Source organism: Chiloscyllium plagiosum, unplaced genomic scaffold (genome assembly GCF_037043375.1).
Source record: "Chiloscyllium plagiosum isolate Xiang-an unplaced genomic scaffold, Cpla_swu_hap1 HiC_scaffold_46, whole genome shotgun sequence".
NCBI classification, from domain to species: domain Eukaryota; kingdom Metazoa; phylum Chordata; class Chondrichthyes; order Orectolobiformes; family Hemiscylliidae; genus Chiloscyllium; species Chiloscyllium plagiosum.
In genome coordinates this window covers 8,677,782-8,702,149 of record NW_028270184.1, presented here as the reverse complement: position 1 = coordinate 8,702,149, position 24,368 = coordinate 8,677,782, and the positions used below count along the sequence as shown (strand labels likewise).

General features: G+C 56.3%; 1 protein-coding gene across 1 annotated transcript in view; it reads right to left on the bottom strand.

Annotated features, from left to right (window-relative positions):
* The window catches only part of LOC122543998 (neurexin-1-like), a 1,169,973-nt gene that overhangs the window by 28,421 nt on the left and 1,117,184 nt on the right, over window positions 1-24,368 (bottom strand). Inside the window, exon 18 of the mRNA XM_087983596.1 lies at window positions 492-570. Coding sequence (XP_087839722.1) covers window positions 492-570 — 79 coding nt within the window. The remainder of the gene's footprint in view (window positions 1-491; window positions 571-24,368) is intronic.

The following is a 24,368-nucleotide window of genomic DNA, read 5'->3' as shown; positions in this document are numbered from 1 at the left end:
CCAAGGAGCAGGAGAATCGACTTTTCGGGCATGAGCCCTTCTTCAGGCTCATGCCCGAAACGTCGATTCTCCTGCCTGATCTGCTGCGCTTTTCCAGCAACACATTTTTAACTCTGATCTTCAGCATCTGCAGTCCTCACTTTCTCCTAAGTCTCCCTTCCTAGCTAGGCCTCCCTCTGCTTTGGGATCAGGCTATCTGGCGGAGAGGAGTCCGTGGTCGTTCAGGGATGGGCTCGCGATTCAGTCTCGCCCGGGAGAGCATTCGCGACCTCTCCCTGTGGCCATCTTGAATGCAGCGAACAGGGGTGCAGTCTCAAAAGGGTTCAAGCTGAGGCTACGCATGCAGCCTGGTCGGAGTGCGATCGCTGTTGCATGACTCGAAATGGGAAGGATTGGCGGTGGTTTGCGGGGTGGGGGGGGGGTGTGCACGGTCGAGAGAAAAACAAAAACCCACCCCTCAAGGCGAGAGCGGCCCGAGTTCCTCAACTCACCCGTGCTGGGCTCACACTCCTCCAGGTCTTCATCATCGCTGGGGCACTCCGCGGAAGCTACCAGAATGTCGTCGGTGTTCTGAAAGAGAAAGCGCGCCATGTTTAGGACAGTGCTCTTTGGTAGGGTCGAATCTCAGGCCGTAACTCAGCCAAATCACCAATAAAGTCCTGCCCGCACCCCTTTAGGGAAGAAAAATCTGCCATCCAGAAGTCGGGATTTCTTCAAATTTTTTTTTGTGTGGGGTGAGGGCTCAGCAGCATTGATTGCCCCATCCCGAATTGCCCAGACGCCAGTTCAGAGTCAGCCATGTTGCTCGATTCACATGTAGGCCCAGACCAGGTAAAGATGGCAGTTTCCTTCCCTGAAGGACGTTACTGAATCAGATGGATTTTTCCCTGACAATTAGTCAACATAAGACTCTTAATTCCAGATTTTCATTGAATTCACATTCCACCATCAGCCATGGCAGGATTTGAATGCAGGTTCCCGGATTAACACTAAGTCATAGGCCTCTCCTACATGTGGCTTCAGACCCCAGAGTGATGTGAGTTCACTCTTAACAATCCTCCGAAAGTGCCAAATGGCCTCCATCTCCACCATAGTGATACTACTGCTCATTATTCAAGGTCATGGCTAATTGAATACAAATTCCAGTTCCAGATTTCCTTTTCTTTATGCTACCCCAGAAATGTTTTCACACACCGTTCAGTGCCTTTCTGCCACCAAAATCATTGTCTTTTTTTTTAATGATTGGAATACTGCGATGAATACTGGTTCCCTCTGCCACAGGAAGGATGTTGTAAACCTTGAAGGGTTCAGAGAAGATTTAGAAGGATGTTGCTATGGTTGGAGGGTTTGAGCTACTGGGACTGTTTTCCCTGGAGGCTGAGGGGTGACCTTATAGAGGCTTATAAGAACATGAGGGTCATGGATAGGGTAAACAGACAAGGTCTTTTCCCTGGGGTGGGGGAGTCCAGAACTAGAGGGGCATAGGTTTAGGGTGAGAGGAGAAAAATACAAAAGAGACCTAAGGGGCAACTTTTTCACACAGAGGGTGGTACGTGTATGGAATGAGCTGCCAGAGGAAGTGGTGGAGGCTGGTACAATGACAACATTTAAGAGGCATTTGGATGGGGATATGAATAGGAAGGGTTTAGAGAGATATGGGCCAAGTTGTCCAGATTAATTTAGGATATCTGGTCAGCATGGTTGAGTTGGACCAAAGGGTCTGTTTCCGTGCTGTGCAACTGATAATGTGCAACTCAGATTCCCTACAGTGTGGAAACAGGCCCTTCGGCCCAATAAGTCCACACCAACCCTCCGAAGAGTAACCCATCCAGACCCATTCCCCATTACTCTACATTTACCCTGACTAATGCAACTAACCTGCACATCCCTGGGCACTATGGGACAATTTAGCACGGCCAATCCACCCTAACCTGCACATCTTTGGACTGTGGGAGGAAACCAGAGCCCTCAGAGGAAACCCCCACAGACATGGGGTGGAGAATGTGCAAACTCCACACAGACAGTCACCTGAGGGTGGGTTTAAACCCGGGTCCCTGGTGCTGGGAGGCAGCAGTGCTCACCACTGAGCCACCGTGCCGCTATGTCTCTCCGCCCAGACTGGCATTGCCTTCTCTCCAAAGTTCAATGACTTTATTTTCTTTTCTGGCGGAGGGACAGGAAAAAAGCTCAAAAGAACGGGTGATTGTGTTAAGATCCTCCCAAAGTAGATCCTGTTTGCCTAGTTGGACAGCCTTGAAACGTCCACGGCTGGCCTGTGACACTCGCAGGGTGACGCATCGGCCATTTTGGGTTGGGATGAGGGGAAATATTTTCCCTGAAAGGGCTATGAGTCTTTCCTAGTTATTCCCTACCCAGTGAAGGCGTATGGATGGGCCACTATTTAGGACTTAGACCAACCGTGTTTTGGTCTTGAAGGGAATCAAGGGAAATGATGGGGAGAAAGTGATGTCTTATTTTATATGGTCATGAGATGAGGCCGTCACTGGCTGGCCCCAGTATTTGCTGCCTGTCCCTAGTTGCCCAGAGGGTGGTGAAGAGTCAACCCCATTGCTGTGGGAGGTCCGGAGTCACATGTACGCCCAGACCGGGTCAGACTTCCTTCCTTTGAAGTGAGGGGGAAACATGTCCAGGGGAAAGTGAAGAAGGCAGGTGCTGGAGGAGTCAGAGTCGATGAAGCTTGGCGGTGGGAGGGGGGAAAAGCACCGCAGAATCCAAGGAGCGAGAGAGCTGACATTTCAGGCAGGACTCTTCTTCAGGACCGGCAAGAGGGAAGGGGGCTGAGAGATGAATGGGGGCGTGGGGATGTGGGTGGGGGTAGAGGGAATGTGGGTGGGATGGCGATAGGGGTAGGAGGCGGTGGTGAAGAGGGAGGACGCACTGCCAGGAAATGTGGGGGAGGCAGATTGAACGGAGGCAATCAAGAGGGTGGGCATTGCCTGGCTGTCTGGAGAGAAATGACAGACTGGGTGAGAGGGGATACAGCATGAGATTGGCACGAGGGGATAGAACTGGGGTGGGCAGGGTAGGTTGCATAGCCTCCTCTGCAGTGTGACACCTCTGTGATTCTGCATTGCACGATACATTCATGAACCAGACTGGCTCTTCATCACAACGAGCCGCAGCTACATTCCACTATTGGCCACGGTGTGATCTAACACCACGTTCTCGAAGCATTAGCTACTCTGATTTTGACAAGAGAAGGACAGGTCAAATTGCAACTGATTCCAGTGAATGGATGGAGAGTAAAATAACTTCACGGATCCCTGTTATGGACCAGACACCCCTCAAAGTACTTTCAGAAGGTAGCCTCGACCCCAAAGTTTCTTATTTTTAAAGACATTCATAAAGTGCTGCTTTACAAATGCAATGTGACTGGTCAAACTGTTAAGCAAAATGCAATTTACTCAAACCCTACGGTTAAAATACAACAACAGAACAAAGAACTTTGAAGAACTTAACTCAATTGGAAAACTGAATGATGGATACAGTAACTGTTACCAATGGACTGTTCCAATATAGTAGCATCTCATAATTACCCACTCTGGCAAAAAGGCCCCCAGTTTTTCCCTGTCATCGAGAGGGGGGAGTAATAGTTCCCACTTCTTCAAGCCCGCAATAGCAACTACTTAAAGCTAAACCTAAAAAACTAAACAAAAAAACTCGAAATCCTGGTTCTGGCCACACCTCGCCAGCCTGCTTCTATTGTTCAAACTTTAAAAAAACCAAGGCCTCACAAGCTGTTTATCTGTATTCCTGTCTAACAACCCCTCTTCCCAAAAAAAAGACAAAATAACCTCTTGAAGCAACAGTATCATCCCGTCTCTCTCCCTACCCGTGCACAGTACATGGACTCTGACCTGCTAATCCAGTGAGGGGGATCCCTGAGACTCCTAGTTATTTTTTTTATTTTTTCTTCTTTTTTTTCTTACACAAGGTGCACAAATCTTTATTCAATTTCCACCACCAGGAAGATAGGAAAACACCCGAGTGGCCAGTGACAAGCACTGCCCTTCACATCAAAGGGCAATGCTGTGTGATCAAAACAGTGAAGGGGGGTGGGGGTAGGGACTAAATCAAAATAGAGTTGGAGGGGGAGAGACTCCTGGTTATGTCTGTGAGCCAGGACTCCCTGATTGGCCCAAATCAACAGGCCCAGATCAGGGATCTCAAACTCAATGAGATCTGGCTGACCTCATTCCGATAACTACAGAGAGTTAATGTGATGATGACAAATCAAATCTGTGTGGAATGTCAGGCTCCCAGCAATAAGGGACGAGAATTCTGAGTGCAGATTTTGCTTTGGATTAAAACGTTGCCCAGTAATTCGCTGGATAACTCCTGGATGCGGTGTATGGGTCCCAGGAGATACATCCTCGCTTTGAGCACGTTTGGTGAATCAGAGCTGAGAACATCATGATGATGATTCTCATTAGAACAAAGGGCACTGTGGCTGAAATGTGTTTCACAAGCGGGCACATTGCCAACGTCTAACGGAGCCAGGTGCACCCGAGTTTTACCGGGAGGGGAAGAGACCACTCCCACCTCCAGCTTAATCAGTTAAATCATAACGTGCCAATTGACCTGGGTTCCTTTGACTTGTAGAGGTTGGGGAGAGAGTTGGCGTGGCTCTGCTAATTAACTATCTGGGAGGTGAAAGGGGGTTAAATGAAGGCCTGGGCATCCGCGGGCGCAGAAGGCGACGCTATCGAGGGGTACATTATGATTAATGATTCGAGAACTAGGGGCACAGTCAGAGAATTATGGTTGAGGTGGGATGTTAGGACACACAAAGAGAGGTTTAGAATCTCTTCCACAAACTCAATGAGATCCGTTGTTGATTTTAAATCTGAACTCCATCAAGGAATGTGGGCCAATGGCTGCTATATGGAGTTCGGTCACAGATGGCCCATGGTCTCAGCGGTACAGGCTTGAGGGGCTGAATGGCCCACTCTTGCTCCTGTGTTCCTACAAATTTCGGACGGGTTCATTCGAGACAAACAATTTCTCCTGGGATTCAATGATAGGCAATGCAGCGGGAATACCGCTGAATTAATCATGGAGACAGATTAACAGACCAATGCACTGAGGGTAGGTGTACAAATCCCAGTGCAGCAGCTGACGGACTTTAAACATGATTAATTCATCCTGGAATTGATTTGGAAAATCTTTGGCTGTGTGTTTTTCGCTGCACCTCTTCCCCACGCTCCTGATCTTCAGGCAGCTGGGGCTTGAGGGGTGTTGGCAGATCGGAGGATGTTCCTCATGGGTCTCTGCCCCGGGTCGGGCTGGCTATTAACGGGGTCCAGGCAACAGGCAAAGGAAGGGGGGAGGGTGATCTCTGCCAATTGTCTCCCCATCTTCCGCAATTACCTTAGCACACGGATGTCCCTGGAGAGGAAGCCAGTCATAGACATGTACAGCAAGGATACAGACCCTTCGGTCCAACCCGTCCATGTCGACCAGATATCCCAACCTAATCTAGTCCCGTTTGCCAGCACTCGGCACATATCCCTCCAAACCCTTCTTATTCATGTCCTCATCCAGATACCTTTTAAATGCTGTCATTGTACCAGCCTCTGAAAATGTGTTGCTGGAAAAGCGCAGCAGGTCAGGCAGCATCCAGGGAACAGGAGAATCGACGTTTCGGGCATAAGCCCTTCTTCAGGGCTTATGCCCGAAACGTCGATTCTCCTGTTCCCTGGATGCTGCCTGACCTGCTGCGCTTTTCCAGCAACACATTTTCAGCTCTGTTCTCCAGCATCTGCAGTCCTCACTTTCTCCCCATTGTACCAGCCTCCACCACTTCCTCTGGCAGCTCATTCCATACCCGCACCACCCTCTGTGAGAAAAAGTTGCTCCTTAGGTCACTTTTATATCTTTCCTCCACTCACCCTAAACCTATGTCCCTCTAGTTCTGGACTCCCCCACCCCAGGGAAAAGACCTTGTCTATTCACCCTATCCATGCCCCCTCATGATTTTATAAACCTCTGTAAGGTCACCCCTCAGCCTCCGACGGTCCAGGGAAAACAGCCACAGCCTGTTCAGCCTCTCCCTGTAGCTCAAACCCTCCAACCCTGGCAACATCCGTATAAACCTTATCTGAATCTCTTCAAGTTTCACAACATCCATGTTTCAAGGTTTTGCAGTTTAACATCCTCTCATCTCGGGAATAAATCTTTGCCACGTTGTCTCTCAAGCGCGTATATCCTTCCTTCGGCAAGGGGATCAAAACTGTGTACAGGTATTCCTGGTGTGGTCTCACCAAGGCTCTGAGCTCTTTAGGCTTAATTTCAAGAGGAGATGTGGCATTCGTTTGGGATGGTACAGTGACTCAGTGGTTAGCACCGCTGCCTCACGGCACCAGCCACCCGGGTTCAATCCCACCCTCGGGTGACTGCCTGTGTGGAGTTTGCACATTCTCCCTCTGTGTCTGTGTGGGGTTTCCTCCGGGTGCTCCGATTTCCTCCCACAGTCCAAAAATGTGCAGGTTAGGGTGGTTTGGCCGTGCCAAATTGTCCCATAGTGTCCAGGGATGTGCAGGTTAGGGTGGTTTGGCCGTGCTAAATTGTCCCATAGTGTCCAGGGATGTACAGGTTAGGGTGGATTGGCTGTGCTAAATTGTCCCATAGTGTCCAGGGATGTACAGGTTAGGGTGGGATTGGCTATGCTAAATTGCCCCATAGTGTTAGGTACATTAGTCAGAGGGGGATAGGTCTGGGTGTGTTACTCTTCGGAGGGTCGCTGTGGACTTGTTGCGCTGAAGGGCCTGTTTCCACATTGTAGAGAATCTAAGCTAGTCTAATCTAAAACTCCATCTGCTGCTCCTCAGCCAGTTGACCCAATAGATGCTGTGGATTGGTTGGTGATTGGGGATGTGGGGAATGGGCTGATGGGGCAAGCTGAAACCCGAGCGTGAGGATAGGAAAGCAGAGGCATTACTGGGCTGGGAACTGACGGAGTTTAGGAGGCACGGGGGAACAGGAGAGTGGGGAGCAATCAATGAAGGGGCTTTAGTCATGGTGAGGGAACTGGGACGGGGCGATGTTAAGAGAGAGAGAGGGAGAGAGACACCCCGAGGGTTGGTTTTAATAAACACATGCAAAATCAAGGCTGCTCTGAAACAGGTTCGGGCAGAAGCCCGAAACGTCGATTCTCCTGTTCCCTAGATGCTGCCTGACCTGCTGCGCTTTTGCAGCAACACATCTCCGGCTCTGATCTCCAGCATCTGCAGACCTCACTTTCTCCTCAAAGATTGTCACAAAGAGCCTCACTGTTTAACTCAAATGAGGTGAGATTGCACGAAATTACACTTCCAGCAAGCGAGACTTCATCAGCCGAAATACCACTCCCTTTAATGCAACTGCACACATTCCAAAGTCACCCAATTTGTACTGAAAGGCATGATGGGCTAATTAAAGGCTCCCAGGGAGTGCCAGGCTATTTCACATCCACTTCAATCACTGCGAGTCAGGTAAAAAACCAAGGCTGATAATCTGGGAAAACTTCATCTGAAATCAGTCACCTCCACCAGCCCCTACACCCACTCCCGATCTCTGTAACCCCCTCCAGCCCCTACACCCCCTCCCTATCTCCGTAACCCCCTCCATCCCCTACACCACCTCCCTATCTCTGTAACCCCCTCCAGCCCCTACATCCCCTCCCTATCTCTGTAACCCCCTCCAGCCCCTACACCCCCTCCCTATCTCTGTAACCCCCTCCAGCCCCTACACCCACTCCCTATCTCCGTAACCCCCTCCATCCCCTACACCACCTCCCTATCTCTGTAACCCCCTCCTGCCCCTACACCCCCTCCCTATCTCTGTAACCCCCTCCAGCCCCTACATCCCCTCCCTATCTCTGTAACCCCCTCCATCCCCTACACCCCCTCCCTATCTCTGTAACCCCCTCCAGCCCCTACACCCACTCCCTATCTCCGTAACCCCCTCCATCCCCTACACCACCTCCCTATCTCTGTAACCCCCTCCTGCCCCTACACCCCCTCCCTATCTCCGTAACCCCCTCCATCCCCTACACCACCTCCCTATCTCTGTAACCCCCTCCTGCCCCTACACCCCCTCCCTATCTCTGTAACCCCCTCCATCCCCTACACCACCTCCCTATCTCTGTAACCCCCTCCTGCCCCTACACCCCCTCCCTATCTCTGTAACCCCCTCCAGCCCTAACACCCCCTCCCTATCTCTGTAACCCCATCCGGCCCCTACACCTCATCCCTATCTCTGTAACCCCCTCCGGCCCCTACACCCCCTCCCTATCTCTGTAACCCCCTCCAGCCCTAACACCCCCCTCCCTATCTTCGTAACCCCTTCCAGCCCCTACACCCCCTCCCTATCTCCGTAACCCCCACCAGCCCCTTCCTATCACTGTAACCCCTTCCAACCCCTACACACCCACCCTATCTCTGTAACCCCCTCTAGCCCCATCACCCCCTCCATATCTCTGTAACCCCCACCAGCCCCTACACCCTCCCTATCACTGTAACCCCCTCCATCCCATACACACCGTCCCTATCTCTGTAACCCCCTCCAGCCCCTACACCCCTCCCTATCTCTGTAACCCGCTACACCCCCTCCCTATCTCTGTAACCCCCTGCAGCCCCTACACACCCTCCCTACCTCTGTAACCCCCACCAGCCCCTACACCCCCTCCCTATCTCTGTAACCCCCTCCAGCCCCTATACCCCCTCCCTGTCTCTGTAACTCCCTCCAGCCCATACACCTATCTCTGTAACGCCCTCCAGCCCTGACACCCCTCCCTACATCTGTAACCCCCTCCAGCCCCTACACCCCCTCCCTATCTCTGTAATCCCCGCCAGCCCCTACAACCCCACCCTATCTCTGTAACCCCCTCCAGCCCCTACACCCCGCCCTACCTCTGTAACCCCCTTCAGCCCCTACACCCCCTCCCTATCTCTGTAACCCCCTTCATCCCCTACACCCCCTCCCTATCTCTGTAACACCCGCCACCCCGACACCCCCTCCCTATCTCTGTAACCCCCTCCAGCCCCTACACCCCCTTCCTATCTCTGTAACCCCCTCCAGCCCGTACACCCCCTCCCTATCTCTGTAACGCCCCTCCAGCCCCGACACCCCCTCCCTATCTCTGTAACCCCCTCCAGCCCCTACACCCCCTCCCTATCTCTGTAACTTCCTCCAGCCCCTGCACCCCCTCCCTATCTCTGTAACCCCCTACAAACCCTACACCTCCTCCAGCCCCTGCACACCCTCCCTATCTCTGTAATCCCCTCCAGCCCCTGCACGCCGTCCCTGTCTCTATAACCCCCTCCATCCCCTACACCCCCTCACTATCTCTGTAACCCACTCCATCCCCTACACAGCCCTCCCGACCTCTGTAACTCCCTCCAGCCCCAACATCCCCTCCCTATCTCTGTAATGCTCCTCCAGCCCCTACACCCACTCCCTATCTCTGTAACCCCCTCCAGCCCCTACACCCCCTCCCTATCTCTGTAACCCACACCAGCCCCTACACCCCCTCCCTATCTCTGTAACCCCCTCCAGCCCCTACACTCCCTCCCTATCTCTGTAACTCCCTCCATCCCCTACACACCCTTCTCTATCTCTGTAACCTCCTCCAGACCCTGCACGCCGTCCCTGTCTCTATAACCCCCTCCATCACCTACACCCTCTCACTATCTCTGTAACCCCCTCCATCACCTACACCCCCTCACTATCTCTGTAACCCACTCCATCCCCTACACACCCCTCCCTATCTCTGTAACCCCCTCCAGCCACTACACCCCCTCCCTATCTCTGTAACCCCCTCCAGCCCCTGCACCCCCTCCCTATCTCTGTAACACCCTCCAGCCTCTACACCCCCTCCCTATCTCTGTAACCCCCTCCAGTCCCTACACCCCCTCCCTATCTCTGTAACACCCTCCAGCCTCTACACCCCCTCCCTATCTCTGTAAACCCACCAGCCCCGACACCCCCTCCCTATCTCTGTAACACCCTCCAGCCTCTACACCCCCTCCCTATCTCTGTAAACCCACCAGCCCCGACACCCCCTCCCTATCTCTGTAACACCCTCCAGCCTCTACACCCCCTCCCTATCTCTGTAAACCCACCAGCCCCGACACCCCCTCCCTATCTCTGTAACACCCTCCAGCCTCTACACCCCCCCCTATCTCTGTAAACCCCCCAGCCCCGACACCCCCTCCCTATCTCTGTAACACCCTCCAGCCCCGACACCCCCTCCCTATCTCTGTAAACCCCCCAGCCTCGACACCCCCTCCCGATCTCTGTAACTCCCTCCAGCCCCTGCACCCCCTCCCTATCTCTGTAAACCCCCCAGCCCCGACACCCCCTCCCTATCTCTGTAACCCCCTCCAGCCCCTAGACCCGCTCCCTATCTCTGTAACCCCCTCCAGTCCCTAGACCCGCTCCCAATCTCTGTAACTTCCTCCAGCGCCTGCACCCCCTCCCTATCTCTGTAACCCCCCCCAGCCCCTACACCTCCTCCAGCCCCTACACCCCCTCCCTATCCTCTGTAACCCCCTCCAGCCCCTACACCTCCTCCAGCCCCTACACCCCATCCCTATCTCTGTAACTCCCTCCAGCCCCTGCACCCCCTCCCTATCTCTGTAACCCCCTCCAGCCCCTACACCTCCTCCAGCCCCGAGACCCCCTCCCTATCTCTGTAACTCCCTCCATCCCCTACACCCTCTCCCTATCTCTGTGACCCGCTCCAGCCCATACACCCCCTCCCTATCTCTGTAACTCCCTCCAGCCCCTACATCCTCTCCCTACCTCTGTAACCCCCTCCCGCCCCTACACCCCCTCCCTATCTCTGTAACCCCCTCCATCCCCTACACCCCCTCCCTATCTCTGTAACCCCCTCCAGCATCTACAGCCCCTCCCTATCTCTGTATCCCCCTCCATCCCCGACACCCCCTCCCTATCTGTGTAACCCCCTACAGCCCCGACAGCCCCTCCCTATCTCTGTAACCCCCTCCATCCCCAACAGCCCCTCCCTATCTCTGTAACCCCCTCCATCCCATACACCCCCACCCTGTCTCTGTAACCCCCTCCAGCCCCTGCACCCCATCCCTATCTCTGTAACTCCCTCCAGCCCCTGCACCCCCTCCCTATCTCTGTAACCCCCTCCAGCCCCTACACCTCCTCCAGCCCCGAGACACACTCCCTATCTCTGTAACTCCCTCCATCCCCTGCACCCCCTCCCTATCTCTGTAATGCCCTCCAGCCCCTACACCTCCTCCAGCCCCGAGACCCCCTCCCTATCTCTGTAACTCCCTCCAGCCCCTACATCCTCTCCCTATCTCTGTAACCCCCTACACCCCCTCCCTATCTCTGTAACCCCCCGGCCCCTACACCCCCTCCCTATCTCTGTAACCCCCTCCATCCCCTACATCCCCTCCCTGTCTCTGTAACCCCCTCCAGCCCCTCCACCCCTCCCTATCTCTGTAACCCCCGCCATCCCCTACACCCCCTCCCTATCTCTGTAACCTCCTCCAGCCCCTATACCCCCTCCCTGTCTCTATAACTCCCTCCAGCCCCTACACCCCCTATCTCTGTAACCCCCTCCAGCCCCGACACCCCTCCCTACCTCTGTAACCCCCTCCAGCCCCTACATACCCTCCCTATCTCTGTAACCCCCTCCAGCCCCTACACCCCCTTCCTATCTCTGTAAACTCGTCCAGCCCCTATACCCCCTCCCTATCTCTGTAATCCCTTCCAGCCCCTACATCCCCTCCCTATCTCTGTAACGCCCCTCCAGCCCCTACACGCCCTCCCTATCTCTGTAACCCCCTCCAGCCCCTACACCCTCTCCCTATCTCTGTAACCCCCTCCAGCCCCTACACCCCCTCCCTATCTCTGTAACTTCCTCCAGCCCCTGCACCCCCTCCCTATCTCTGTAACCCCCTCCAAACCCTACACCTCCTCCAGCCCCTACACACCCTCCCTATCTCTGTAACCCCCTCCAGCACCTGCACGCCGTCCCTGTCTCTATAACCCCCTCCATCCCCTACACCCCCTCACTATCTCTGTAACCCACTCCATCCCCTACACAGCCCTCCCGACCTCTGTAACCCCCTCCAGCCCCTACACTCCTTCCCTATCTCTGTAACTCCCTCCATCCCCTACACACCCTTCTCTATCTCTGTAACCTCCTCCAGACCCTGCACGCCGTCCCTGTCTCTATAACCCCCTCCATCACCTACACCCTCTCACTATCTCTGTAAACCACTCCATCCCCTACACACCCTTCTCTATCTCTGTAACCCCCTCCAGCCCCTACACCCCCTCCCTATCTCTGTAACCCCCTCCAGCCCCTACACCTCCTCCAGCCCCTACACCCCCTCCCTATCTCTGTAACCCCCTCCAGCCCCTACATCCTCTCCCTATCTCTGTAACCCCCTCCAGCCCCTACACCCCCTCCCTATCTCTGTAACCCCCTCCAGCCCCTACACCCCCTCCCTATCTCTGTATCCCCCTCCATCCCCTACACCCCCCTCCCTATCTCTGTAAACCCCTACACCCCCCTCCCTATCTCTGTAACCCCCTCCAGCATCTACACCCCCTCCCTATCTCTGTAACCCCCTCCATCGACTCCCTATCTCTGTCACCCCTTCCAGCCCCTACACCCCCTCCCTATCTCTGTAACCCCCTCCAGCCCTAACACCCCCTCCCTATCTCTGTAACCCCCTACAGCCCCTACACCCCCTCCCTATCTCTGTAACCCCCTTCATACCCTACACCACCTATCACTGTAACCCACTCCAGCCCCTAAACCCCCTCCCTTTCTCTGTAACTCCCTCCAGCCCCTACACCCCCTATCTCTGTAACCCTCTCCAGCCTCTACACCCCCTCCCTATCTCTGTAACTCCCTCCAGCCCCTACACCCCCTAACTCTGTAACTCCCTCCAGCCCCTACACCCCCTATCTCTGTAACCCCCTCCAGCCCCTACACCCCCTCCCTATCTCTGTATCCCTCTCCATCCCCGACACCCCCCTCCCTATCTCTGTAAACCCCTACACCCCCTCCCTATCTCTGCAATCCCCTCCAGCCCCTACACCCCCTCCCTATCTCTGTAACCCCCTCCAGTCCCTACACCCCCTCCCTATCTCTGTAACCCCCTCCAGCCCCTACACCCCCTCCCTATCTCCGTAACCCCCTCCATCCCCTACACCACCTCCCTATCTCTGTAACCCCCTCCAGCCCCTACATCCCCTCCCTATCTCTGTAACCCCCTCCAGCCCCTACACCCCCTCCCTATCTCTGTAACCCCCTCCAGCCCCTACACCCACTCCCTATCTCCGTAACCCCCTCCATCCCCTACACCACCTCCCTATCTCTGTAACCCCCTCCTGCCCCTACACCCCCTCCCTATCTCTGTAACCCCCTCCAGCCCCTACATCCCCTCCCTATCTCTGTAACCCCCTCCATCCCCTACACCCCCTCCCTATCTCTGTAACCCCCTCCAGCCCCTACACCCACTCCCTATCTCCGTAACCCCCTCCATCCCCTACACCACCTCCCTATCTCTGTAACCCCCTCCTGCCCCTACACCCCCTCCCTATCTCCGTAACCCCCTCCATCCCCTACACCACCTCCCTATCTCTGTAACCCCCTCCTGCCCCTACACCCCCTCCCTATCTCTGTAACCCCCTCCATCCCCTACACCACCTCCCTATCTCTGTAACCCCCTCCTGCCCCTACACCCCCTCCCTATCTCTGTAACCCCCTCCAGCCCTAACACCCCCTCCCTATCTCTGTAACCCCATCCGGCCCCTACACCTCATCCCTATCTCTGTAACCCCCTCCGGCCCCTACACCCCCTCCCTATCTCTGTAACCCCCTCCAGCCCTAACACCCCCCTCCCTATCTTCGTAACCCCTTCCAGCCCCTACACCCCCTCCCTATCTCCGTAACCCCCTCCAGCCCCTTCCTATCACTGTAACCCCTTCCAACCCCTACACACCCACCCTATCTCTGTAACCCCCTCTAGCCCCATCACCCCCTCCATATCTCTGTAACCCCCACCAGCCCCTACACCCTCCCTATCACTGTAACCCCCTCCATCCCATACACACCGTCCCTATCTCTGTAACCCCCTCCAGCCCCTACACCCCTCCCTATCTCTGTAACCCGCTACACCCCCTCCCTATCTCTGTAACCCCCTGCAGCCCCTACACACCCTCCCTACCTCTGTAACCCCCACCAGCCCCTACACCCCCTCCCTATCTCTGTAACCCCCTCCAGCCCCTATACCCCCTCCCTGTCTCTGTAACTCCCTCCAGCCCATACACCTATCTCTGTAACGCCCTCCAGCCCTGACACCCCTCCCTACATCTGTAACCCCCTCCAGCCCCTACACCCCCTCCCTATCTCTGTAATCCCCGCCAGCCCCTACAACCCCACCCTATCTCTGTAACCCCCTCCAGCCCCTACACCCCGCCCTACCTCTGTAACCCCCTTCAGCCCCTACACCCCCTCCCTATCTCTGTAACCCCCTTCATCCCCTACACCCCCTCCCTATCTCTGTAACACCCGCCACCCCGACACCCCCTCCCTATCTCTGTAACCCCCTCCAGCCCCTACACCCCCTTCCTATCTCTGTAACCCCCTCCAGCCCGTACACCCCCTCCCTATCTCTGTAACGCCCCTCCAGCCCCGACACCCCCTCCCTATCTCTGTAACCCCCTCCAGCCCCTACACCCCCTCCCTATCTCTGTAACCCCCTCCAGCCCCTACACCCCCTCCCTATCTCTGTAACTTCCTCCAGCCCCTGCACCCCCTCCCTATCTCTGTAACCCCCTACAAACCCTACACCTCCTCCAGCCCCTGCACACCCTCCCTATCTCTGTAATCCCCTCCAGCCCCTGCACGCCGTCCCTGTCTCTATAACCCCCTCCATCCCCTACACCCCCTCACTATCTCTGTAACCCACTCCATCCCCTACACAGCCCTCCCGACCTCTGTAACTCCCTCCAGCCCCAACATCCCCTCCCTATCTCTGTAATGCTCCTCCAGCCCCTACACCCACTCCCTATCTCTGTAACCCCCTCCAGCCCCTACACCCCCTCCCTATCTCTGTAACCCACACCAGCCCCTACACCCCCTCCCTATCTCTGTAACCCCCTCCAGCCCCTACACTCCCTCCCTATCTCTGTAACTCCCTCCATCCCCTACACACCCTTCTCTATCTCTGTAACCTCCTCCAGACCCTGCACGCCGTCCCTGTCTCTATAACCCCCTCCATCACCTACACCCTCTCACTATCTCTGTAACCCCCTCCATCACCTACACCCCCTCACTATCTCTGTAACCCACTCCATCCCCTACACACCCCTCCCTATCTCTGTAACCCCCTCCAGCCACTACACCCCCTCCCTATCTCTGTAACCCCCTCCAGCCCCTGCACCCCCTCCCTATCTCTGTAACACCCTCCAGCCTCTACACCCCCTCCCTATCTCTGTAAACCCACCAGCCCCGACACCCCCTCCCTATCTCTGTAACACCCTCCAGCCTCTACACCCCCTCCCTATCTCTGTAAACCCACCAGCCCCGACACCCCCTCCCTATCTCTGTAACACCCTCCAGCCTCTACACCCCCTCCCTATCTCTGTAAACCCACCAGCCCCGACACCCCCTCCCTATCTCTGTAACACCCTCCAGCCTCTACACCCCCTCCCTATCTCTGTAAACCCACCAGCCCCGACACCCCCTCCCTATCTCTGTAACACCCTCCAGCCTCTACACCCCCCCCTATCTCTGTAAACCCCCCAGCCCCGACACCCCCTCCCTATCTCTGTAACACCCTCCAGCCCCGACACCCCCTCCCTATCTCTGTAAACCCCCCAGCCTCGACACCCCCTCCCGATCTCTGTAACTCCCTCCAGCCCCTGCACCCCCTCCCTATCTCTGTAAACCCCCCAGCCCCGACACCCCCTCCCTATCTCTGTAACCCCCTCCAGCCCCTAGACCCGCTCCCTATCTCTGTAACCCCCTCCAGTCCCTAGACCCGCTCCCAATCTCTGTAACTTCCTCCAGCGCCTGCACCCCCTCCCTATCTCTGTAACCCCCCCCAGCCCCTACACCTCCTCCAGCCCCTACACCCCCTCCCTATCCTCTGTAACCCCCTCCAGCCCCTACACCTCCTCCAGCCCCTACACCCCATCCCTATCTCTGTAACTCCCTCCAGCCCCTGCACCCCCTCCCTATCTCTGTAACCCCCTCCAGCCCCTACACCTCCTCCAGCCCCGAGACCCCCTCCCTATCTCTGTAACTCCCTCCATCCCCTACACCCTCTCCCTATCTCTGTGACCCGCTCCAGCCCATACACCCCCTCCCTATCTCTGTAACTCCCTCCAGCCCCTACATCCTCTCCCTATCTCTGTAACCCCCTCCCGCCCCTACACCCCCTCCCTATCTCTGTAACCCCCTCCATCCCCTACACCCCCTCCCTATCTCTGTAACCCCCTCCAGCATCTACAGCCCCTCCCTATCTCTGTATCCCCCTCCATCCCCGACACCCCCTCCCTATCTGTGTAACCCCCTACAGCCCCGACAGCCCCTCCCTATCTCTGTAACCCCCTCCATCCCCAACAGCCCCTCCCTATCTCTGTAACCCCCTCCATCCCATACACCCCCACCCTGTCTCTGTAACCCCCTCCAGCCCCTGCACCCCATCCCTATCTCTGTAACTCCCTCCAGCCCCTGCACCCCCTCCCTATCTCTGTAACCCCCTCCAGCCCCTACACCTCCTCCAGCCCCGAGACACACTCCCTATCTCTGTAACTCCCTCCATCCCCTGCACCCCCTCCCTATCTCTGTAATGCCCTCCAGCCCCTACACCTCCTCCAGCCCCGAGACCCCCTCCCTATCTCTGTAACTCCCTCCAGCCCCTACATCCTCTCCCTATCTCTGTAACCCCCTACACCCCCTCCCTATCTCTGTAACCCCCCGGCCCCTACACCCCCTCCCTATCTCTGTAACCCCCTCCATCCCCTACATCCCCTCCCTGTCTCTGTAACCCCCTCCAGCCCCTCCACCCCTCCCTATCTCTGTAACCCCCGCCATCCCCTACACCCCCTCCCTATCTCTGTAACCTCCTCCAGCCCCTATACCCCCTCCCTGTCTCTATAACTCCCTCCAGCCCCTACACCCCCTATCTCTGTAACCCCCTCCAGCCCCGACACCCCTCCCTACCTCTGTAACCCCCTCCAGCCCCTACATACCCTCCCTATCTCTGTAACCCCCTCCAGCCCCTACACCCCCTTCCTATCTCTGTAAACTCGTCCAGCCCCTATACCCCCTCCCTATCTCTGTAATCCCTTCCAGCCCCTACATCCCCTCCCTATCTCTGTAACGCCCCTCCAGCCCCTACACGCCCTCCCTATCTCTGTAACCCCCTCCAGCCCCTACACCCTCTCCCTATCTCTGTAACCCCCTCCAGCCCCTACACCCCCTCCCTATCTCTGTAACTTCCTCCAGCCCCTGCACCCCCTCCCTATCTCTGTAACCCCCTCCAAACCCTACACCTCCTCCAGCCCCTACACACCCTCCCTATCTCTGTAACCCCCTCCAGCACCTGCACGCCGTCCCTGTCTCTATAACCCCCTCCATCCCCTACACCCCCTCACTATCTCTGTAACCCACTCCATCCCCTACACAGCCCTCCCGACCTCTGTAACCCCCTCCAGCCCATACATCCCCTCCCTATCTCTGTAACCCCCTCCAGCCCCTACACTCCTTCCCTATCTCTGTAACTCCCTCCATCCCCTACACACCCTTCTCTATCTCTGTAACCTCCTCCAGACCCTGCACGCCGTCCCTGTCTCTATAACCCCCTCCATCACCTACACCCTCTCACTATCTCTGTAAACCACTCCATCCCCTACACACCCTTCTCTATCTCTGTAACCCCCTCCAGCCCCTACACCCCCTCCCTATCTCTGTAACCCCCTCCAGCCCCTACACCTCCTCCAGCCCCTACACCCCCTCCCTATCTCTGTAACCCCCTCCAGCCCCTACATCCTCTCCCTATCTCTGTAACCCCCTCCAGCCCCTACACCTCCTCCAGCCCCTACACCCCCTCCCTATCTCTGTAACCCCCTCCAGCCCCTACATCCTCTCCCTATCTCTGTAACCCCCTCCAGCCCCTACACCCCCTCCCTATCTCTGTAACCCCCTCCAGCCCCTACACCCCCTCCCTATCTCTGTATCCCCCTCCATCCCCTACACCCCCCTCCCTATCTCTGTAAACCCCTACACCCCCCTCCCTATCTCTGTAACCCCCTCCAGCATCTACACCCCCTCCCTATCTCTGTAACCCCCTCCATCGACTCCCTATCTCTGTCACCCCTTCCAGCCCCTACACCCCCTCCCTATCTCTGTAACCCCCTCCAGCCCTAACACCCCCTCCCTATCTCTGTAACCCCCTACAGCCCCTACACCCCCTCCCTATCTCTGTAACCCCCTTCATACCCTACACCACCTATCACTGTAACCCACTCCAGCCCCTAAACCCCCTCCCTTTCTCTGTAACTCCCTCCAGCCCCTACACCCCCTATCTCTGTAACCCTCTCCAGCCTCTACACCCCCTCCCTATCTCTGTAACTCCCTCCAGCCCCTACACCCCCTATCTCTGTAACTCCCTCCAGCCCCTACACCCCCTATCTCTGTAACCCCCTCCAGCCCCTACACCCCCTCCCTATCTCTGTATCCCTCTCCATCCCCGACACCCCCCTCCCTATCTCTGTAAACCCCTACACCCCCTCCCTATCTCTGCAATCCCCTCCAGCCCCTACACCCCCTCCCTATCTCTGTAACCCCCTCCAGTCCCTACACCCCCTCCCTATCTCTGTAACCCCCTCCAGCCCCTACACACCCTCCCTATCTCTGTAACCCCCTCCAGCCCCTACACCCCTCCCTATCTCTGTAACCCCCTCCAGCCCCTACACCCCTCCCTATCTCTGTAACCCCCTCCAGCCCCTACACACCCTCCCTATCTCTGTAACCCCCTCCAGTCCCTACACCCCCTCCCTATCTCTGTAACCCCCTCCAGCCCCTACACCCCTCCCTATCTCTGTAACCCCCTCCAGCCCCTACACCCCTCCCTATCTCTGTAACCCCCTTCAGCCCCTACACCCCCTCCCTATCTCTGTAACCCCTTCCCTGTCTCTGTAACCCCCTCCAGCCCCTACACCCCCTCCCTGTCTCTGTAACCCCCTCCAGCCCCTACACCCCTTCCCTGTCTCTGTAACCCCCTCCTGTTCCTTCCTGTTGTTCATCCCTGATGGTCTCCGCTCCCTGCATGTTTGAATTCTCTGCCCCCTGTTGGAGTTGGAAGATCTGCCGATGCTGACTGGGATGGTCTTTGGAGATGGTGGAGCCCTTTTGTGCGAGCCCTCCCCTGTTGGGATATCAGAAATACACAGGCAAGCTGTACCCAGGCAGCTCACTCAGGCACAGAGTTGTTCTGGTCTCCAGGGTCCTCTCCCCTCATGCCAATCCCCTGCCCTTCTCTCCCCTGTATCCCTGCCCCCTCCCTCTTAAATCCCACCATTCGCCGTGCCCCCCTCTTCCACACATTTCCCAGCAGTGTACCCCAGTCCTCACCGCTTGCCTGATGGAAACGGTTTCACTTTATGTTCCTCTCACTCCATTTGCCCCTCGCTTTAAATCCACGCTCCCACCCCCCTCACTCCCAATCCCTTTTCCCAGCGGGAACACCTCCTCCCTATCTACTCCATCCAGCCCTCGCCCCCTTCCTGCCTCCTACCCGCTGCGTGATTTTGAAATCCTCTCCGTATCTCGGCCTTCCCCTCACCGAGGGGGAATGGTCCCCAGCTTCTTAGTGTACAAGATGATTAGGGGTTTAGATAGGGTCGACAGTGAGAATCTTTTTCCTCGTATGGAGTCAGCTATTACGAGGGGGCATAGCTTTAAATTAAGGGGGGGTAGGTATAGGACAGAGTTAGGGGTAGGTTCTTTACTCAGCGAGTCATGAGTTCATGGAATGCCCTGCCAGTAGCAGTGGTGGACTCTCCCTCTTTATGGGCATTTAAGCGGGCATTGGATAGGCATATGGAGGATAGTGGGCTAGTGTAGGTTAGGTGGGCTTGGATCGGCGCAACATCGAGGGCCGAAGGGCCTGTACTGCGCTGTATTCTTCTATGTTCTATGTTCTTAAATCTATCCCCATCCCTGAAGTTTCTCATCCCCCAGAACCCTTCGTGTAAATCACTTCTGCACTCTCTCTCTCTTTGTCTTTCTCTGTCTGTCTCTCTCTCTCTCTCTCTCACACACACACAGTCTCTCTATCTCTCCCTCTCTCTTTCTCTGTCTCTCGCTGTCTCTCTGTCCGTCTCTTTCTCTGTCTCTGTCTCTCTCTGCCTGTCTGTCTATCTCTGTCTGTCTCTCTCTCTCACACACACACGCACACAATCTCTCTTGCACGTTCTCCCCGTGTCTGCGTGGGTTTCCTCCGGGTGCTCCGGTTTCCTCCCACAATCCAAAGATGTGCAGGGTCAGGTGAATTGGCCATGCTAAATTGCCCGTAGTGTTAGGTAAGGGGTAAATGTAGGGGTATGGGTGGGTTTCGCTTCGGCGGGTCGGTGTGGACTTGTTGGGCCGAAGGGCATGTTTCCACACTGTAATCTAATCTAATCTAATCTGTCTGTCTCTCTCTCCCTCTCTGTTTCTCTGACTCTCAGTCCGTCTCTCTCTGTGTCTCTCTCTCTGTCCCTGTCTGTCTCTCTCTCCCAAATGCATTCACATCTTTCCTATAATGTGCCTCCCATAACTGCACAGTACTCGAGCGGAGGTCCTCCCAGTGTCTAACATGGGTCCATCAAACCCTCCCTGCCTCCAGCAGTGACCCAGATGCTGACAGAGTGACAGAGACAGCCATACTCGCGCTCACTTGTGATGCCCACAGAGACGAATAGCTCCCCCTGCCTTGTCTTGGTGCCTCTGCTCCCTGAGGAGGTGTCAGTTGTAAGGGTGACATTGTCTCCTGCCTCAGCTTGACGGCGACTGAAGCCATCGTTTCTGCCTCTGGGTGGGGCCAGTCCAACCTCCGCCATCTCTCACCTGGAGCCCTGTGCTAACTCCAACCATCACCCCCTCTGCTCACTGGCCTGCACCAGCTCCCAGTGGGGGAGCGCCTCAAAATTAAAATTCCCACTTTCCTTCTCGATACCCCCGATGGATTCCACCCTAAGCTGCACATCCCTGGGCACTATGGGACAATTTAGCACGGCCAATCCACCCTAACCTGCACATCCCTGGGCACTATGGGACAATTTAGCATGGCCAATCCACCCTAACCTGCACATCCCTGGGCACTATGGGACAATTTAGCATGGCCAATCCACCCTAACCTGCACATCCCTGGGCACTATGGGACAATTTAGCATGGCCAATCCACCCTAACCTGCACATCCCTGGGCACTATGGGACAATTTAGCACGGCCAATCCACCCTAACCTGCACATCCCTGGGCACTATGGGACAATTTAGCACGGCCAATCCACCCTAACCTGCACATCCCTGGGCACTATGGGACAATTTAGCACGGCCAATCCACCCTAACCTGCACATCCCTGGGCACTATGGGACAATTTAGCACGGCCAATCCACCCTAACCTGCACATCCCTGGGCACTATGGGACAATTTAGCACGGCCAATCCACCCTAACCTGCACATCCCTGGGCACTATGGGACAATTTAGCACGGCCAATCCACCCTAACCTGCACATCCCTGGGCACTATGGGACAATTTAGCACGGCCAATCCACCCTAACCTGCACATCCCTGGGCACTATGGGACAATTTAGCACGGCCAATCCACCCTAACCTGCACATCCCTGGGCACTATGGGACAATTTAGCACGGCCAATCCACCCTAACCTGCACATCCCTGGGCACTATGGGACAATTTAGCACGGCCAATCCACCCTAACCTGCACATCCCTGGGCACTATGGGACAATTTAGCACGGCCAATCCACCCTAACCTGTACATCGCTGGGCACTATGGGACAATTTAGCACGGCCAATCCACCCTAACCTGCACATCCCTGGGCACTATGGGACAATTTAGCACGGCCAATCCACCCTAACCTGGACATCCCTGGGCACTATGGGATAATTTAGCACGGCCAATCCACCCTAACCTGCACATCCCTGGACACTATGGGACAATTTAGCACGGCCAATCCACCCTAACCTGCACATCCCTGGGCACTATGGGATAATTTAGCACGGCCAATCCACCCTAACCTGCACATCCCTGGGCACTATGGGACAATTTAGCACAGCCAATCCACCCTAACCTGCACATCCCTGGGCACTATGGGGCAATTTAGCACGGCCAATCCACCCTAACCTGCACATCCCTGGGCACTATGGGACAATTTAGCACGGCCAATCCACCCTAACCTGCACAGCTTTGGACTGTGGGAGGAAACCAGAGCACTCGGAGGAAACCCCACGCAGACAGGGAGAATGTACAAACTCCACCCAGACAGTTGCCCGAGGGGGGTATCGAACCCGAGTCCCTGACCCCGTGAGGCAGCAGTGCTAACCACTGAGTCCCCGTGCTGCCCAACTGGGTATGGCATCACTACCTTGTGTGGTGCAGTGGTAGTGTCCCTATCACTGGACTGACAGACCTGGGTTCAGAATCCCATTGTGTGATAACATCTCTGAACAGATCAACACGGAAGGATAGGTTCGAGAAAGGGAAAAAGCAAACACGTAACAGCCAAAACAAAAACGTGAGCCAGATTGCAACTCCGAGATCTTGCTCTGCCGCTTTTGTAAGGCAGATGACTCGTTGCGATTGAACTGGGAGTGGATTGCTCGTCTGAGACAGGGAGCAGTCTCCCCAAACCCTCTCCGGAGGGAGATGAATGGGATGGCACTGGTGAGTACACCAAAGACAGCCGTGCTCCCCTGCCCGATGTGGGGAGAGAGCTGGAGGAGGTAAGAGGACGCAGGAAGGGAGCAGGAAACATCCGGAGAACATCCAAGAAGCCTCCACTCGCAAGGACATGAACCTGTCTCCAAACGCTCCTGAGAAGCAGTGGTAGCGACCCGACATCTGGGCCAGAAATTCAACATCCAACACCCACTTGGGTCACGACAACTCTGAACGACTTGCTTCGACGGTACTCCAACTCTCCTTTGTTTCTTTCAGACGAGGGAAGGCCAGCCTCAGCGCAGGCACCCACTCTGTCATCAGGGAAGGTTCACCGGTGCAGAGCTGAGGTTGAGGGACACCGCACTGTCGGAGGATCAGTGCAGAGGGAGTGCCACACTGTCGGAGGGTCAATGCTGAGGGAGCGCCGCACTGTCGGACGGTCAGTGCTGAGGGAGTGCCGCACTGTCGGAGGGTCAGTGCTGAGGGAGTGCCGCACTGTCGGAGGGTCAGTACTGAGGGAGTGCCGCACTGTCGGAGGGTCAGTGCTGAGGGAGTGCCGCACTGTCGGAGAGCCGCACTGTCAGCGTGTCAGTACTGAGGGAGTGCCGCACTGTCGGAGGGTCAGTACTGAGGGAGTGCCGCACTGTCGGAGGGTCAGTGCTGAGGGAGTGCCGCACTGTCAGAGGGTCAGTACTGAGGGAGCGCCGCACTGTCGGAGGGTCAGTACTGAGGGAGTGCCACACTGTCGGAGGGTCAGTACTGAGGGAGTGTCGCACTGTCGGAGGGTCAGTGCTGAGGGAGTGCCCCACTGTCGGAGGGTCAGTACTGAGGGAGCGCCGCACTGTCAGAGGGTCAGTACTGAGGGAGTGCCACACTTTCGGAGGGTCAGTACTGAGGGAAGGCCACACTGTTGGAGGGTCAGTGCTGAGGGAGTGTCGCACTGTCAGAGGGTCAGTACTGAGGGAGTGCCACACTGTCGGAGGGTCAGTACTGAGGGAGTGCCGGACTGTCGGAGGGTCAGTACTGAGGGAGTGCCGCACTGTCGGAGGGTCAGTGCTGAGGGAGTGCCGCACTGTCAGAGGGTCAGTACTGAGGGAGGGCCGCACTGTCGGTGGGGCAGTACTGAGGGAGTGCCCCACTGTCGGAGGGTCAGTGCTGAGGGAGTGCCGCACTGTCGGGGGGTCAGTACTGAGGGAGTGCGCCACTGTCGGAGGGTCAGTACTGAGGGAGTGCCGCACTGTCGGAGGGTCAGTGCTGAGGGAGTGTCGCACTGTCGGAGGGTCAGTACTGAGGGAGTGCCGCACTGTCGGAGGGTCAGTACTGAGTGAGTGCCGCACTGTCGGAGGGTCAGTACTGAGGGAGTGCCACTCGGTCGGAGGGTCAGTACTGAGGGAGTGCCGCACTGTCGGAGGGTCA